General features: G+C 43.5%; 2 protein-coding genes and 1 non-coding gene across 3 annotated transcripts; 1 reads left to right on the plus strand and 2 right to left on the minus strand.

The window, feature by feature from the left end:
• Window positions 1–436: 436 nt before the first annotated feature.
• LOC146627685 (Golgi apparatus membrane protein TVP23 homolog A-like) lies at window positions 437–2,897 on the minus strand. Its single transcript, XM_085357303.1, has 6 exons — window positions 2,818–2,897; window positions 1,175–1,319; window positions 996–1,085; window positions 777–902; window positions 565–693; window positions 437–463 (listed from the first exon to the last, which is right to left on the minus strand). The coding sequence occupies exons 1-6, from the start codon at window positions 2,895–2,897 to the stop codon at window positions 437–439; spliced, it is 597 nt and encodes a 198-aa protein (XP_085213429.1).
• A 360-nt stretch (window positions 2,898–3,257) lies between these two features.
• trnar-ucg (transfer RNA arginine (anticodon UCG)) lies at window positions 3,258–3,330 on the minus strand. The gene has a single exon. It is a non-coding gene; the product is annotated as a tRNA-Arg (tRNA).
• A 224-nt stretch (window positions 3,331–3,554) lies between these two features.
• polg (polymerase (DNA directed), gamma) lies at window positions 3,555–16,683 on the plus strand. The gene is made up of 23 exons (XM_085357305.1): window positions 3,555–3,587; window positions 4,157–4,754; window positions 4,939–5,134; window positions 5,260–5,427; window positions 5,531–5,677; window positions 5,791–5,870; window positions 5,981–6,163; window positions 6,249–6,391; window positions 11,607–11,730; window positions 11,825–12,046; window positions 12,177–12,294; window positions 12,537–12,620; window positions 12,724–12,837; window positions 12,926–13,086; window positions 13,161–13,214; window positions 13,300–13,417; window positions 13,513–13,648; window positions 13,745–13,991; window positions 14,932–15,054; window positions 15,185–15,353; window positions 15,528–15,736; window positions 15,819–15,979; window positions 16,534–16,683. The coding sequence occupies exons 2-23, from the start codon at window positions 4,183–4,185 to the stop codon at window positions 16,596–16,598; spliced, it is 3,594 nt and encodes a 1,197-aa protein (XP_085213431.1). The 5' UTR covers window positions 3,555–3,587; window positions 4,157–4,182; the 3' UTR covers window positions 16,599–16,683.
• The last annotated feature ends 4 nt before the right edge of the window (window positions 16,684–16,687 follow it).

Genomic DNA, 16,687 nt, shown 5'->3' on the forward strand with positions numbered 1-16,687 from the left:
TTTGTTGACCTATGCAAAGACCAAGCACACTGAGCCTAAAAAAAAAGACAGTCTATTAAAACTGGCTGATAATGGCCAGTGTAAATTATGTATATATGCATTAAATATTTATTAGTAATGCAAAAATCCAATAGGTTATGTGTGAAAAACATTAATAAAAAAGTTTGATTTGGTTCACCCTGATGCGCCTTGGCCTACCTTGTGACAGTCTTTGAGGTGTGGTGTTAAATCATGAGCAATAACTGTAATATGGATTAATCTTTTATTAAGCATAGCAACACCAATCCACAGACAGGATGTGCAATAAACAGTTCACAGCATTAAACGGAGCTCAACATAGCACACAAAGCCATTTGGGAACATGCGGTCTGTGGAAAGTGGAAATCTTGGGGAAGAGGCAGCTTACAAGTGTGTGTGTGTGTTGTTGGGGGGGGCATTATAATATTCCAAAGATGATATCTGGCTGAAAGACAGAAAAAAAATAGATGCACTTCATAAAATTAATGTGAAATGGCATGTTAACAGAACAACAGCAGATGCTACATGATGCAGCCAGTCACTCACACGCTGGGGGAGCTGCTGTCCCGTGAAAGAGCGGTTGTCTGGAGGATGGCCATCCTGCCCGCCTGCCTTGCAGCGTAGGTAGCCATAAAGGTTAGCAGCTTGGAGGGAAATGCTAGCTACCACCACAGACTGAGGAAGGCAGACAGATGAGTCTGAGAGAGACAATATGCAATCTAGCACATATGCAGAAAAGCAAGCAAAGGGAGTCTCACCAGCCATTTAATCTTCAGAGAGAAGAGGGAGGTGAAGAAGAAGAAAGTCCAGATGAGAGGACAGATGATAAGGCCCAGCCAGAATATCCTTTCCTCTGCTTCAGTTCCAGTGTTACTATTCCGGGACTTATACACACAGATAAGAAAGCAAACACTATAGGGTTAACACATCAAAATCGCTAATTTTTATTGCTCAAAATGCACAAAACACCCTCTTACTTTTTTGGCCTCAAATACCCAGAGGCTCTTTCCATCCTCGTCAATCTGATTCCACCAGCGCAGCCCCACCAGCAGACGGCCGGTCACATTCTGAAAACAAGCGTGAGCAATTAAATCCTGCAAAGTTAAAGAAAGCCACAGAAAAGTAACTAGATCACACAAACTGTTTGATGTCTTACCTTCACAGACCAAAAGTCAAACGAGAGCAGAGCTATGATCAGGAGAAAACAGGACGCAAAGCTCTTGCTGATCCACTCACACAGCAGATAGACAACGATGGCAACCACTCGGAAGAACAAATGGAAAAAGGAGGCCATGGGGTGTCTAAAATTGTAGGGATTGGAAATGAGAAGCCTGATGTGTCAGCAGATAGCTTTCAAACAGATACAGGTGAGCATGTATGGAAACATAAAATGATAGTGTGCATGCAAAATGAGTTAACCTGCAGGATAGGTTTTATTCTGTGAATAGAAGGTCTGTAAACATTATCCCACCTCCAGTTTCAATTTAGTATTTATTTGCTTTGACCTTTGTGATCTCCAGTTAATGTTTCCAGTAGTTTTTCTGACACCACTTGTTTGTGTAGATTTAGCCTTTTCAACCTTCACAAAAAACTTCCACTACTAGTGATTTCTATGACTTCAGAGCTGTTTTCCTTAAATCAAGCAAAGAGATTCAGATCCATAACTGAGGTATCCACTGATGATCCCTCAGGATGAAATGGATGTATGCTTTGGAAGCATCATTTTAGGTACTTAGACAGCTCATGAATCCAGTTACATGATCACCTTTATCGGGTGGGAAGGTGTTCCTCTGGTCATTTAGGCCTTCTTCTACCACTTACTGCTGATCTAAAATTTTAGACTGTTCCACATTAGTTTTATGGCATCGTAAAAAGCGCACTCCGCATGCTTATCCACATTTTTCTGCCATATTCATGTCCACTTGTAATGTGCTCAATGAGCTGAGTGTTGAAGAGTCCAGGCATGAGTTCTGTTATAGTCTGAACTGATACTTTTATGCCTGGTACTCTAACAGCTAGTGATTTATATTTAAACTAAAGCTCTATCAGCTACACAGCCCCCAAAGTACAACTGCATACAGAAAATATCTGTTTTCGTTACATGCTGGACGGGATTAAAAACAGGTGTCGACTATGTTTCTACCCTCTGAAATCCTGAAATTAGAGTTTGCCAAATGAGAAGACCAGGGGCACCTCCAGAATTGCTTCATGGGGTGGCCATAATAAAAATATTGGGGTGGCACACCAAAAAAGAATTTCCAGTTTTACTACGCTGTTTTCAAATAGGTTACCTGAAAATTATGGCAAAAAAAAAGAGACAATAGAAGAAGAAAATAATTAGTTAGCCTAGTTAATCTCCTGATTTTAGAGTTGATACAACTGAAAATGGGTACTGATGAAAACCATATTATTTTAAAATCCATAATAGTCTATTTCAATTGATTGATTGATTGATTGATTGGCTGGAAGTCCTAACCATCGCTTTAATGATTCTCAACAGAGCTGAGGAGAAGCTACTCAACATTCACTCTCCCAGAATGGAGTTAACTTTAAGAGTAAACCTGTTCAGGAAAGACAAATAAGTATTAGATCATGTAAGAGTGTCAACTGTTTCCTGTCTCTATGTTGGCCCTGAGATGTACCAGTGATCTTTCCATCTGTCCAGGGATTTGCACCAGCTTTTTTTTTTTTTTTTTTGCTCAACAAGTTTTCAAAAAAACAAAAAACCTAATAATGCAAAGCTGAAAAGACACTATGGAAGATAAAACAGCTGTTGTGTTGATATTTCCTGCAGTGCACCTTATGACTGCGCTTCTCCGCGCCCTCTCCTGCTCGTCAGCTGCAAAGTCCAGCTCGACATCCTCAGTTGCATCCGCCATCGTCTGCTAAAAACTGTTTAAATCACCCGAGGGTTTGTAATACAATCTCGACAAGGACAATAATCAAAAAAGATCTCCACTGGCACCGTGATCTGAGATATGTACAAATCAAAATCTACCAAGCAAATACCAGTTTTGCATGGCTGTATTTGAACACTGAAACGAGCCAGGTGTTGCAGTGAAATAAGACCGACAGCGACACTGGCTACTTTTTTAAATCCACATCAGGAAACTGGGCTTAAAATATCTTTGATTCTTCACATACCTTACATATTTTGTGTTTTTCCGATACATTTTGACAACTACGCTACACTTCAATTAAAATAGCAATTCCGAATGAACAAAACAAACAAAAATATACGACCGCGGCAGGACTCGAACCTGCAATCTTCTGATCCGAAGTCAGACGCCTTATCCATTAGGCCACGCGGCCCATATTGCGATCTCATTATCAGTATTTTGCATTTTTAACATTTTCTTCATAGTCCCTGTGATATTCGTGTATAGCACTTTTTAAAATGAATATTCTAGCGCTATCCATGCTACGTAATCGAATCGCTGTCCGCTGTGCTCATTCAATCAGTTCTTTCTGACATACCACTGCTAGAAAAATAAGTCATCCAGCCCGCACGGTGGCGCTAACGATTTGTTTGGCTTTAGGCATACAACCCCACGAGAAGGAATGCTAAGGTAGCTATAATTCATTCTGTAATGATTTCAAAAATATGTTTTCGGATACATAACACGATAAAACAGATCAGCTGGGTTGCTTTTGTAATAAAACATAGTTAGATTAAAAACTGCCTTTTGCTAAATTACTGAAACGTTAGCGTAGCGTCATGTGTTCGCCAAGTAAACATGCGTTGAAGGGTCGGTAGTGCAACAGCTACAATAATATGAAAAGGTGAGGCAACCAGCATTCTACGTTTATCATTCGGTGGGTAAAATGATAGAATTAGCTACGTAGTTCACGTTTCATCTGTGTCTAGCAGCATTATTGCAAAAGTTTAGTTAATTTATACACATTTTAGTAACACCTGAGTGAAATATCAAAGTGCAAGCAAGTGATAATAGAGGCTCACAAAACCACAGAGAAGGCTGTAAGACACTCAGCAGTAGGAAAGTACACATTTAATCGTGTATAGAGGCTCTGTGGTGCCTAGATAAAGCTGCATTACGTCTCAGTTTGCCTCCGTCACGCTGTCTTATCACGATTGATCAGTGTCATGTCAATTAAGTTTTGAATCAATGTCTTCCAGCTCGAGTGAGAAGTCCACATAAGGTGATGCTGCATGTGTTACGCTGTCCTCTGAAGAGGACTCGTATCTCTTTACAATGGATGAGTCTACGTGGCTTCTGCTCCACCAAGCCTCACATACTTCAGGGCGAGGACTCCACACAAACCCGCCTGAACCCCCTTAACATCCAGATGCTGTCAAAAGGTCTTCACGAACAGATCTTTCGAGGGCTGGAGCCAGAATACAGAGAGGAGGCTGTACAGCGCAGCATAAGGCACTTACAGAAACACCAGCTGTGGGGAAAGGACACCTCACTGTTGCCCGATGTCGACCTGAAACTCCCCAAAATGTATGGCAATGACATTGACGAGCACTTCTGTCACTTGGCCCAGACACAGAGCCTTCCCTACCTTGAGGCTGCCACCAAGCTGAAACTGGCAGATCTACCACCCATGCCTCAGGAATGGAGCTGGGAGGTCGGCTGGACACGCTATGGGCCCACTGGGGAGAGTCAGAAAGTAGATTTTCCAGATGAGTCAGCTCTCGTGTTTGATGTGGAGGTGTGCACAACAGAGGGACAGTGTCCCACTCTGGCTGTTGCTGTTTCTCCAACCAACTGGTAAGAAATGAGCAAAAATGGGACAGGGTTGTATAGAACAATCCATTCATTTGCTTTATTCTTATGTTGTTGTAGTTGTTTCATACTTAAAACATTGTGTCTTCCATTCAACAATTGCTAACAATAAAAAGTTTTAAAGATAACTGGTACGTGCCTCAGTGATCTCTGTGTCCTATTTTTCTAGGTACTCATGGTGCAGTAAGCGTCTGATTGAAGAGCGATACTCCTGGTCAAACCACCTGACCCTTGCTGATCTCATTCCGCTAGAGACACCTTTCAACTCTGCTCGCCCTCCAGGGGGTAAATGGAAGGAGAGACTGATTGTGGGCCACAATGTCAGCTTTGACCGGGCTCACATTAAGGAGCAGTACCTATTAAAGGTTTACATCCTATTCCTCACATGTCGTTTTTACTCCTCACTTTATAAAATCCTTTGGTCACTTCTTTTTGTATGAATCACTATAATGCCCAGTAGCTTTTGTATGTTTGTATTCGCTTCCATAAGGGTTCAAAGGTGCGCTTCATGGACACCATGAGCCTTCACATGGCCATTTCAGGGCTAACCGGCTTCCAGCGCACACTGTGGATGGCCAGTAAGTTGGGTAAAAAGAGGGGTCTTCAGGAGGTCAAGGAACACATTAAGAAAGCTGGGAAGAAACACGAGGGCCCAATGGTTTGTCCTTTTCTACTACAGTTCACCTACGTAATATTTTGAGGCTATCATTTGGTATTTGGAAGGCTCTTGGCATAAGTGTGACATGATGTTGTGTGCACAGATCGGCTCCTGGGACTGGGTGAATATTAGCAGCATTAACAACCTGGCTGATGTCCATGCTCTGTATGTGGGAGGGCCGCCACTGCAGAAAGAAGCCAGAGAGACCTTTGTGAAGGGGAGCATGACGGATGTCAGAAACAATTTCCAGGTCAGATATGTGGCAAAATGTGTGTCTGATTAATGTGAACCATTTGTTAGATCTTGCATTTGGCCTGAATGGACACTTAGGCAAAATAAATGTGATTTTGCTGACACCTACAGGAGTTAATGCAATACTGCGCCCTTGACGTTAAGGCCACACATGAGGTCTTCACAGAGCAGCTGCCCCTCTTCATGGAGAGGTCAGCAAATCCCAACCCAAAGCTATTTTATAGTCATCTTTATCTTCTGTGTACAAATGTACACAACACAGCATTGTATAATTGTGTTGTCTCTGCTGTGTTTTTATAAGGTGCCCTCATCCAGTGACGCTTGCAGGGATGCTGGAGATGGGTGTGAGCTACCTTCCTGTCAATCAAAACTGGGGGCGATACCTGGAAGATTCTCAAGATGTTTATGAAGAGCTTCAGAGAGAGATGAAGAAGTCTCTAATGATTCTAGCGGATGATGCATGTCAGCTTCTGGAGAATGACAGGTGAGACCAGCACTGATTTATGTCAAGCTTTGAAGGTTCTTTTAAAAGCATTTACACTGCATAAGGTTTGTGTGTTTATACTAAGATACAAAGAAGACCCCTGGCTTTGGGATCTTGATTGGGACGTGCAGGAGTTCAAGCAGAAGAAAGTTACAGCCAGCAAGAAGAAAGGCTCCAAAAAAGCAGATGACAAACAAATCGCCACTCCTCTTCCAGACTGGGAGGAAGGTCTGAGCTCAGACACTAATTCAGAATATTTGTGTAATTGGTATGATATATCTACTAGGGGTGCAACGATACACAAAATTCACAGTTCGGTTCGGTTCGATACTTTGGTGTCACGGTTCGATATTTTTTCGATACAAAAAAAATGTTCATGCCTTTTTAATTTGTCATTTATTAAAATTATAAATATATATTTTAACTCAAAAGTACAGTTTTTAAATTTAATGTTGCTGAAACAAAAGTAATTAAAAAAATAAATATATCTCAGGGCTCTCAAAATTTCAAAATCCCTGGTAGCCCTTCGGGCAGGGACTCTTCAGTTTTTGGTAGCCCAAAATAAATGTAAGTAGCCCGAATAAAAAAGAGAGCAATTTTTTGATTTATGTTTTGTTTCCTTTACAATATTATACTTTAATGTATAATATTGTAAAGGAAACAAAACATCAATCAAAAAATTGTTGAAAAACAAATTACAACATGTATAAAAATTACAATCATCAACTCAAATACTTGGTTCTAATTGAACAGAAATTTCTATGAACTTGTAAGAACTGTGTAGGACATGAATCAGTCTGTGTCAGATCCTGAATTTGAAATTTCCGCTGAAGTCACGGGTAAGAAACAAGTGGAACCAAGATCTAGGCCATTTGCTTTTTGAAGTTTGCAAAGACTGCTAAATTTTGCCAGTGGTAGTTCACTCTTTGCAACATAGTACGCTGTTCTAAACAGATTTTTCAGGTTTGTTTTTAGTATGTTATTTGCAATTGGTGTTTGTTCTGGGAAAGATATTGCAGACTGAGCAATAATGCATTTCTTGCATTTCTCATGGCTTCTAATGGGGGCCTTTCTTAAAATGACTGGTCCCAGTAACAAAGGCGCTTGTCGACTCAGAAATCGAGAGAAAACCAACAACACACCCGGCAGAACATTATGTTATTTACACGGGTGCACATAAGTGGTCCGCATGTGCGCATTCGCTGTCAAAATAAAAGACGCGCGCACCAGATAAGAAGTTGCAAGACGCGTTTGCGTCCATATAAAAAGCACTGTTTTTGTCCGCTAGAGTGGGATTTTCACGGCACATTCTGCACCACATCTCTGTGCGTTCATCATTTGTTTGAAGCCAGCTCACCTCCTGCAACCACTTTTCCGAGAATACGCGCTTCTTTTGTGGTTCGGACTCCTTCTGACATTTCTTTGGAGGTAGAGAACACCAAAGTAATTGCTTAAAGGAGCTTCTTCGACATCTTTAAGAGTTTTAAACAAATGTCTGTCCTCCTCCAGAAAATCTTATGTATGCAAACACGCGTTGCAACTTCATATCTTGTGCGCGTTTTTGGGGGTTTTTTTGACAGCGAATGCGCACCTGCGGACCACTTATGTGCAGCCCCGGTTATATAGCTCGTCATATTGCAGCCACAGAAATTCTTTTGTCCATGAAACCATAAAGCTGCACTTTCTTTTTGCCTTATAGTCTGATTTGTCATAACTTTTCCGTTTTGTGGTAAACTTTTCTTTGGCTGTCACTTCTTCACCCTGACCTCTCTTATTTGGCTCAGCAGAACTAAAATATATATCCTGCTGCTTTTACACACACACGCATAACGGTCAGCGATTCTCTGCGCGATCAACCTCTCATATGTTTAAGCTTGCTGCGGGAGATTTCACTTGTCATGTTTGCATAGTAAGCTAACGATTGATAAGACGATGTCAGAGGAATTGGTGCGCAAATTATCATCACTCACCAATCAGTGCTGTCGCTCTCTATACACAGTTCGCGCGATTGCAAAGTGAAAGCAAAAAACAAGCGCAAATTCAAACGCGATTTCAATATGTCATATATTGACAGTGGCTCACCGATGCCAATGACATAATTACCCAGCTACATTTCCGAAAGAATGCAAAAGCATTGACATATATTTTTCCTTCCTACAATAGCCCGACGGGCAGGGCAGAGATAGATTTTGGTAGCCCGACTGAAAAAAATCGCTAGCCCCGGGACATCGGGCTAGCGATTTTGCAAGCCCTGTATCTGATTGAGGAATCACTCATCTTTGGAAAAGAGAGTTTATTACAGAGAAATGGCTCTTTCCAAAATAAAAGCTATACTATACGCTTCTTCTGGGCTATATTCTCAGCAGCATATTGTAGCGGGTCAGGGCTGTTCGGGGTTCTGTTTGTACAGTTATGTTTTGTTTATGTTGCCATAGTGACGGGTGACGCGCTCTCGCTGCGACGGTGTGTCCTTCCGGGGTCAGAGGGCGCCCTGTGTGTTGTTGTTGTTGTTGTGCGGTTGCCGCGCTGAGCAGTTAGCTAGCGGCAGTGTTCTTCTGCAGATGTCAATAAACGGCTGTGCTCCCTGGCTAGCTCACGGGAAGCAAGACCAAACGACACATCCGTCTCCTCGTTGTCTGAGCTCGCCACATTGGTGTCAGAAGTGGGATGATGGTGGCACCCCATGTTCTGACCCGAGTGACTTTCCCCCCGCCGGTCGTGACCGGCCGGTGCGCCAAAAGAAGGCACCTGGACATTTGCAGGACTTTGTGTGGGGCAATGGGGTCGTCGGGGACGACTGACCCCTTAGGTGGGGGCTGTGTAGCGGGTCAGGGCTGTTCGGGGTTCTGTTTGTACAGTTATGTTTTGTTTATGTTGCCATAGTGACGGGTGACGCGCTCTCGCTGCGACGGTGTGTCCTTCCGGGGTCAGAGGGCGCCCTGTGTGTTGTTGTTGTTGCTGTGCGGTTGCTGCGCTGAGCAGTTAGCTAGCGGCAGTGTTCTTCTGCAGATGTCAATAAACGGCTGTGCTCCCTGGCTAGCTCACGGGAAGCAAGACCAAACGACACATCCGTCTCCTCGTTGTCTGAGCTCGCCACATTGGTGTCAGAAGTGGGATGATGGTGGCACCCCATGTTCTGACCCGAGTGACTTTTCCCCCGCCGGTCGTGACCGGCCGGTGCGCCAAAAGAAGGCACCTGGACATTTGTAAAGTGAAAGCAAAAAACAAGCGCAAATTCAAACGCGATTTCAATATGTCACATATTGACAGTGGCTCACCGATGCCAATGACATAATTACCCAGCTACATTTCCGAAAGAATGCAAAAGCATTGACATATAATTTTCCTTCCTACAATAGCCCGACGGGCAGGGCAGAGATAGATTTTGGTAGTACGACTGGAAAAATCGCTAGCCCCGGGACGTCGGGCTAGCGATTTTGCAAGCCCTGTGTTACAGGCATGGCCCTTTAAGGATGAAGCCTGATGGGAAATGTATTCGGGATGTGTGTAGCGGGACTGCCTGGTGTGTGTGTAAAGAGAGAGAGCGGAGAAGGGGAAAAGTAACGGTTAGCTACAGAAGAGACGAAAAGAAAATAAATAAAAGGAATATAATAACTCCCTCGACAGCCAGAGTTGTGTCGGCGATGCTCGCTGTGAGTAAACTGTTTCAGCCCACTGTACGCGGTGTTCGTGCCTTAGAGAAGAAATAAAGTTCGGTGAAGCAGTTTCCTACGCCTCCTTCGATCTTTTTGCTAGCGGAGTTGACCTGTATAGTAAGCTGTTGCCGGCTACGAGTCAGTTACGGAACCTTCAAGTAACTGCCAGAGGTTTCCTTATTACGGTTCGGGGCCGCGGATCTGGCGCGGTAACACCTGTATCTGATTGAGGAATCACTCATCTTTGGAAAAGAGAGTTTATTACAGAGAAATGGCTCTTTCCAAAATAAAAGCTATACTATACGCTTCTTCTGGGCTATATTCTCAGCAGCATATTGTAGCGGGTCAGGGCTGTTCGGGGTTCTGTTTGTACAGTTATGTTTTGTTTATGTTGCCATAGTGACGGGTGACGCGCTCTCGCTGCGACGGTGTGTCCTTCCGGGGTCAGAGGGCGCCCTGTGTGTTGTTGTTGTTGTTGTGCGGTTGCCGCGCTGAGCAGTTAGCTAGCGGCAGTGTTCTTCTGCAGATGTCAATAAACGGCTGTGCTCCCTGGCTAGCTCACGGGAAGCAAGACCAAACGACACATCCGTCTCCTCGTTGTCTGAGCTCGCCACATTGGTGTCAGAAGTGGGATGATGGTGGCACCCCATGTTCTGACCCGAGTGACTTTCCCCCCGCCGGTCGTGACCGGCCGGTGCGCCAAAAGAAGGCACCTGGACATTTGCAGGACTTTGTGTGGGGCAATGGGGTCGTCGGGGACGACTGACCCCTTAGGTGGGGGCTGTGTAGCGGGTCAGGGCTGTTCGGGGTTCTGTTTGTACAGTTATGTTTTGTTTATGTTGCCATAGTGACGGGTGACGCGCTCTCGCTGCGACGGTGTGTCCTTCCGGGGTCAGAGGGCGCCCTGTGTGTTGTTGTTGTTGTTGCTGTGCGGTTGCTGCGCTGAGCAGTTAGCTAGCGGCAGTGTTCTTCTGCAGATGTCAATAAACGCTGTGCTCCCTGGCTAGCTCACGGGAAGCAAGACCAAACGATACCTCCGTCTCCTCCTTGTCTGAGCTCGCCACAATATTAAACATATCAGGTCCCCATAAGGAGAATCATGTGCTAACGGCGGTCTAAATGACTCGGTAAAGTTTGTAGCATGCATGCTTGTTGTTTTTTGTGCTTCCACTTGTCTTTGCACTAGGATGATGTCGGCGTAAATGTGCAGTCATATTCGTTGTGTTCCCACTAGTGCTGTCAGCGTTAATCTCGTTGAAATGACGTTAACGCCACAACACGGCAAATCTCCGTTAATGAGCTACCCCTGCGTGGGGCTAGACGGCCAACACGTTAACGAGCTAACTGCGCTAACACACTAGTTCCCACCCATGTAATTGAGCATTGCGTGGCACATCCAACATACTGTTTTACTTTAGTCCATGACGCGCTTACCTTCAGGGTCATACGTCACATGAAAACCAAAATAATTCCAAACGCTTGCCCTGCGCTCTTCCTTCTGACAATGCTGTCTGTGTTGAACGCTCAGTGGATCTGCACTCGACAGTGCAGCCTAGGCGGAGTAGTCGAACGCAGATTCACTGAGCGCTCAACACAGACAGCATCGTCAGAAGGAAAGTTGATAAAATAAATTACAAATTTTGTATTGTTCATATATATGCATACCGAACCGAAAGCACTGTATCGAACGGTTCAATATCGATACGAGTATCGTTGCACCCCTAATATCTACAGTGCACACAGACTATTAATAAAGTAACAGAGATAATTCAGTTGTGTTATATTAGACCCAGGTCCACCATCTGAAGAAGAGATGGAAGGCCCTCGCCCCAGCCGGCTAGCTGTTGAGAACCTAAAAGAAACAGTGAATCGACTTCCAAAGAGAAGGCAGCATCTACCTGCACATCCAGGGTAAGATCGCTCTCACACACACCACGGAGCCATTTCCAGTTCTGTTTCCCACTGATGGTGTAAGTCAGTTCTTTTTCCTCGTTTTCTTCTTTAGGTGGTATCGTAAGCTGTGTGAGAAGATGTCTGACGACAGCTGGTCACCTGGAGCCAGTCTGATCAGCCTGCAAATGCGACTGACACCTAAACTGATGGGTTTGACTTGGGATGGTTTCCCCTTGCATTACACAGAGAAACACGGGTGGGGGTATCTGGTACCTGGACGCAGGGATAACCTTGATTCCCAGGAGGAAAACGCCGGGCCCGTGTGTCCCCACAGGTGAATCACATACTGCTCTCAAAGTAAAAACATGGCAGGGTGCTTTCACATCATGACCTGATCTTAGCAGGACGATCATTGATGGCTGGAGATTTTTAACAGTGTATTAAAGTTTTGTTGTTTTTCACAGAGCTATTGAAAGTGTGTACAAAGAGTACTGTGAGCAGCATAGCAAGGAGCGACCGGACTATCTGGACTCAATCCCTTCAGATGACCTCATGTTAACAGACAGCACGGTGTGGACAAAGGTACATAATATACCATCATGTTTGGAGAATTTTGCATAGAATATTGCAACATGCTTCAAACAGATACCACATGCACTACAGACTGTTAGAATTTGCAAAAATCTTTCATCAAATTTAGACCTTTTCTTCAGTATCAACAGTAATACATGTGATTGCGGTTGGAGTTGATTCATCGGGGCTACGTGCTCTGAACGGATAACACATCTACCTTAATAATGTTTTTTTCTTATTGTCATGTATAGGTGGAGGAATTAAGTTCCCTGGAAAGCCAGATGGAGGAAAACGCCCTCAGAATGAGAAAAAGTGCAGAGAAGAACAAAAACAGGGTGAGTGCACAGGCTTGTAAGTTTAAATTACACCTATCGTGTCAGGTTTAGTGTTTCACTATGATTTGTTTATAACATACTTTGTATTCTTTACCAACAATAGTCTACAGATCCACATTATATGAAAGAGGGGAGTCATTGCCATTATCACCATGGAAACGGCCCCTACAATGATGTCGATATACCAGGTTGCTGGTTTTTCAAATTACCTCATAAGGTGAATTTATATTATTAATATATATCATAGGCACAGTGTTGTTCCACCAAGCTATTTTTACCTTGTGACCAATTATTTGTGTTTAAAGGATGGCAATCACAACAATGTCGGCAGTCCGTTCTCCAAGGACTTCCTGTCCAAGATGGAGGATGGCACTCTGAGAGCAGGAAGAGGTGGCACCAATGCAACACGAGCTCTGGAAATCAACAAAATGATGTCTTTCTGGAGGAATGCCCATAAACGTATAAGGTACTCCCATCAGAGTTAATCAAAGTAATTCAATAACAAATAAACTTTAGTAATGCTAAAAGGTCTTCTCGTAGTTCTCAGATGGTGCTGTGGCTCAGAAAAGTAGAGCTTCCCCGTTCTGTCAGCAGGTTTGTCTAATATTTTTAAAAAAAGAAAAGATTGATTGATTAGAGATAAAGTAATGAGGGTAATGAATGTAACATTTCCCCAAAGACACAAAGATTTTGATGAGGAGGGCCAGTATGGTGCCATATTACCTCAGGTCGTTACTGCTGGAACGGTAACACGTAGAGCTGTGGAGCCGACGTGGTTGACTGCCAGTAATGCACGGGTAAGAAGCAGAGCCGACACGCTAATCTGGATAAGTCTGAAAATACTGACCAGACACTAGAGCAATTCTGTATGGGCTTTATTCTGTGTCAACAGCGGGATCGGGTAGGCAGTGAGCTAAAGGCCATGGTGCAGGTACCACCTGGATATCACCTGATAGGAGCAGATGTAGATTCACAAGAGTTGTGGATTGCCGCAGTGCTTGGAGAGGCTCACTTTGCAGGCATGCACGGTATGACAGGTTTGGTTCTAAAGAAATCTACAGAAGGAGACTTTGTTATGTGTCTTCCTTTAATGATAATGCTGCATATGTCTCTCTGTGGTTTAGGTTGTACAGCATTTGGCTGGATGACCCTCCAGGGAAAAAAGAGTGAAGGCACTGACCTGCACAGCCGTACCGCTGATACTGTGGGCATCAGCCGAGAGCACGCAAAGGTGTTTAACTATGGACGCATATATGGCGCAGGGCAGCCCTTTGCTGAGAGGTTGCTCATGCAGTTCAACCACCGCCTCAGTCAGACAGAAGCTGCCAGTAAGGCCAGACAGATGTATGCCCTAACAAAAGGTATACGCAGGTAAGTTCAACGTAGGGGTGGGTTTTGATCATCAGTTTTCCGATTAAACTCGATTCTAGCTTGAATAACGCGATAACGATTCATTAAAATCCTGAATTGATTCTTAAATATAAATTTATTTTGTCCGAAACGCCAGAATCTCAGGTTAAACCTCACAAAATTTTGACAACCACCAAACAGCTAAAAACGCAAATGAGAGCAGGTACACGGATTCAGCATGAAGACCTAAACACAAAGTGCGGAACCGCCGACGGATAAGAATCAGTGAGATTTTGGCTTTCTCACCCGACTGTACGTACACGCCGTCATGCCGACAGCTCACAGATTCTGATGCGTCGGTGGGTCCGTGCATTGTGTTTACGTGGGTTTTTTTTGCGGTAGATTCTGGAGCTGTAGGCTTTGTCTCTCTCCAACCAAATTTGACTGAACCAGCAGCAAAAGAAGATCCAAACTACGCTTCACATTTCGCTTCACATAAACATCGTCATGTATTCCCTCTTACTTTTGCTGTTTTGCTTCCGCCACGGTAAAATGACACTTCGTGCACAGCTCTCTCTCTCTCAGTGCACTTCAAGAACAGTTTCTTATCTAAAAATCTGTTTTCTGCATTATTCGCTTGCTTATTACGCACAAGTCTACCGTTATGTACAGCGCTGTCGGCCGCTGTTTTTTGTTTTTTTTAATTTAAATTTGACTTCCGACAAGAAAGCCTCATTTCTGCTGTTCAATATTGAAGACATTTAAACTTTTAAAAATTTTGCAAAGTTGCAAAACACTTAACTGTGTCTCTAATTAAACCTGCGTAACTTTGCTCTGCTTCACTTCAGCAGCATCAGGTAATGTTTATATGTTGATTAATGGTTTTCTTCTGTTTTTGTTCTACTGCACAATGTTTAAGGTGGTAATCTGCTATAAAAAGACAGGTGTTTGTATTTGTCAGATATCATTTGTCAGAGGACGGCGAGTGGCTGGTGAATGAACTGGGTATAGATGTGGAGCGGGAGGAAGATGGAAGCGTCTCCCTCCAAGAATTGCGGAGGATCACTAGAGTGGCTTCACAATCGTGAGAACGCAAAATACAAACATTCACAAGTGCCTGGCTTGCAATAACCCATTTACTGTCCCTGAATATCCTCCTCTCAGGTGCTCTCCTCTTTAATTTTGCTTTTTTTGTGCTCCTGACACCATCTCAGTTCTCGACGGAAAAGATGGGATATTGTTGGGAAGCGTCTGTGGGCTGGAGGTACTGAGTCGGACATGTTCAATAAGCTGGAGAGTATAGCCCATTCAAAGAACCCGGCCACTCCTGTTCTAGGCTGCAGGATCAGCAGAGCACTGGAGCCCAATGCGGTTAAAGATGAGGTGATTGACTAAAGCTGGCAACAGGAGTATAATATATATATATATGATTTAATCTGAGTATTTAAAGGGATATGCATGTTTTGCCAATACAACAAACGACCAATGCATTACTCAAGAGGTCAGTCAGAGTGCTCTAAATGGCAAAATAAACTCTTCATTAATGTCTCCTTTCAGTTTATCACCAGCAGAGTGAACTGGGTGGTTCAGAGCTCTGCAGTGGACTACCTCCATCTGATGTTGGTGGTCATGAAGTGGCTCATTGAGGAGTATAACATTGATGGCCGCTTCTGCATCAGCATCCATGATGAGGTGCGGTACCTGGTCCGCAGTGAAGACTGTTACCGAGCAGCTCTGGCACTTCAAATCACAAACCTCCTTACAAGGTGTGCTCTTAGCTGACCGTATATTCTCACTGACAAACTGTGTGCTCTATAATGGATGGTTACTGTGTTTCTCTTCCTGCAGGAGTATGTTTGCTCATGCTTTAGGCATGCAGGACCTTCCCCAGTCTGTAGCCTTCTTCAGTGCAGTTGACATTGATCAGTGTTTGAGGAAGGAGGTCAACATGGACTGTGTGACTCCCTCTAACCCCACAGGTGTGGAACGAAAGTATGGTCTACCGCCTGGTGAGTTCTGCACACCATCACCAGCCTTCTTCCAACATTAAGAGTAGTATATTTATTATACAAATGTTTCTTATACAAAGTGCACAGGAAAGACAGGACAGCTTGTCTCATTACAAAATCTAAATGTAACAAATTCAGACGCAAGAACATGCAATTTAGCTCTAGCACTTAAAGCTACAAAAATGCTCGTGTACAGACCAATTTGTTTTAAAACAACACCTTACAAAAGTTGGACTAAACATCTCTTTAAAATACAATAATGTATATGGAAAGTAATTAAATCCACCTCTTAGCATGACCACACAGTATTCAGTTAGTCTTCAAGAATTTTAAGAAAATCAACAGCACAGCTTGTTTATCACGAGAATTCCTGAAAGGAAGTAAATCAAATAAGTTTCAAATTTCTAAATAAGCCAAATTAGAAATGACTATTTTAATGTAATCAAGACAAAGACAGATATAAACTGTGGTTGGAAATGCAAGAAGGCTTTTTGATAAAGTGAACTTGAGGAACACAATCAGAATACTAAATAATGTGTGCAAACTTTTCACAGGTGAGGCCTTGGACATCTACCAAATCATCGACATCACTAAAGGCTCTCTAAACAAAGGGAGATAGCTCTTTGTGGACCAGACAGCTTTTATTCCAAACATACAACTGCCAGGACTCCATTCACCCGCTGCTGCAGTCTGGACGTGTGTGCGTGT

The sequence above is a fragment of the Diplotaxodon limnothrissa genome, linkage group LG7 (assembly GCF_057381915.1).
Source record: "Diplotaxodon limnothrissa isolate DT_005_m linkage group LG7, D_limnothrissa_male_GT1.1, whole genome shotgun sequence".
Lineage (NCBI taxonomy): Eukaryota > Metazoa > Chordata > Actinopteri > Cichliformes > Cichlidae > Diplotaxodon > Diplotaxodon limnothrissa.

Coding starts and splice junctions, on each gene's coding strand:
- LOC146627685 (XM_085357303.1), bottom strand. CDS start 2,897: ATGGCGGATGCAACTGAGGATGTCGAGCTGGACTTTGCAGCTGACGAG. Junction 903..995: donor GGGTATTTGAGGCCAAAAAA/GTAAGAGGGTGT, acceptor TGTGTGTATAAG/TCCCGGAATAGTAACACTGG. Junction 464..564: donor GACAGCAGCTCCCCCAGCGT/GTGAGTGACTGG, acceptor TCTGTCTTTCAG/CCAGATATCATCTTTGGAAT.
- polg (XM_085357305.1), top strand. CDS start 4,183: ATGCTGCATGTGTTACGCTGTCCTCTGAAGAGGACTCGTATCTCTTTA. Junction 6,392..11,606: donor TCTTCCAGACTGGGAGGAAG/GTCTGAGCTCAG, acceptor GTGTTATATTAG/ACCCAGGTCCACCATCTGAA. Junction 15,055..15,184: donor ACTAGAGTGGCTTCACAATC/GTGAGAACGCAA, acceptor ACACCATCTCAG/TTCTCGACGGAAAAGATGGG.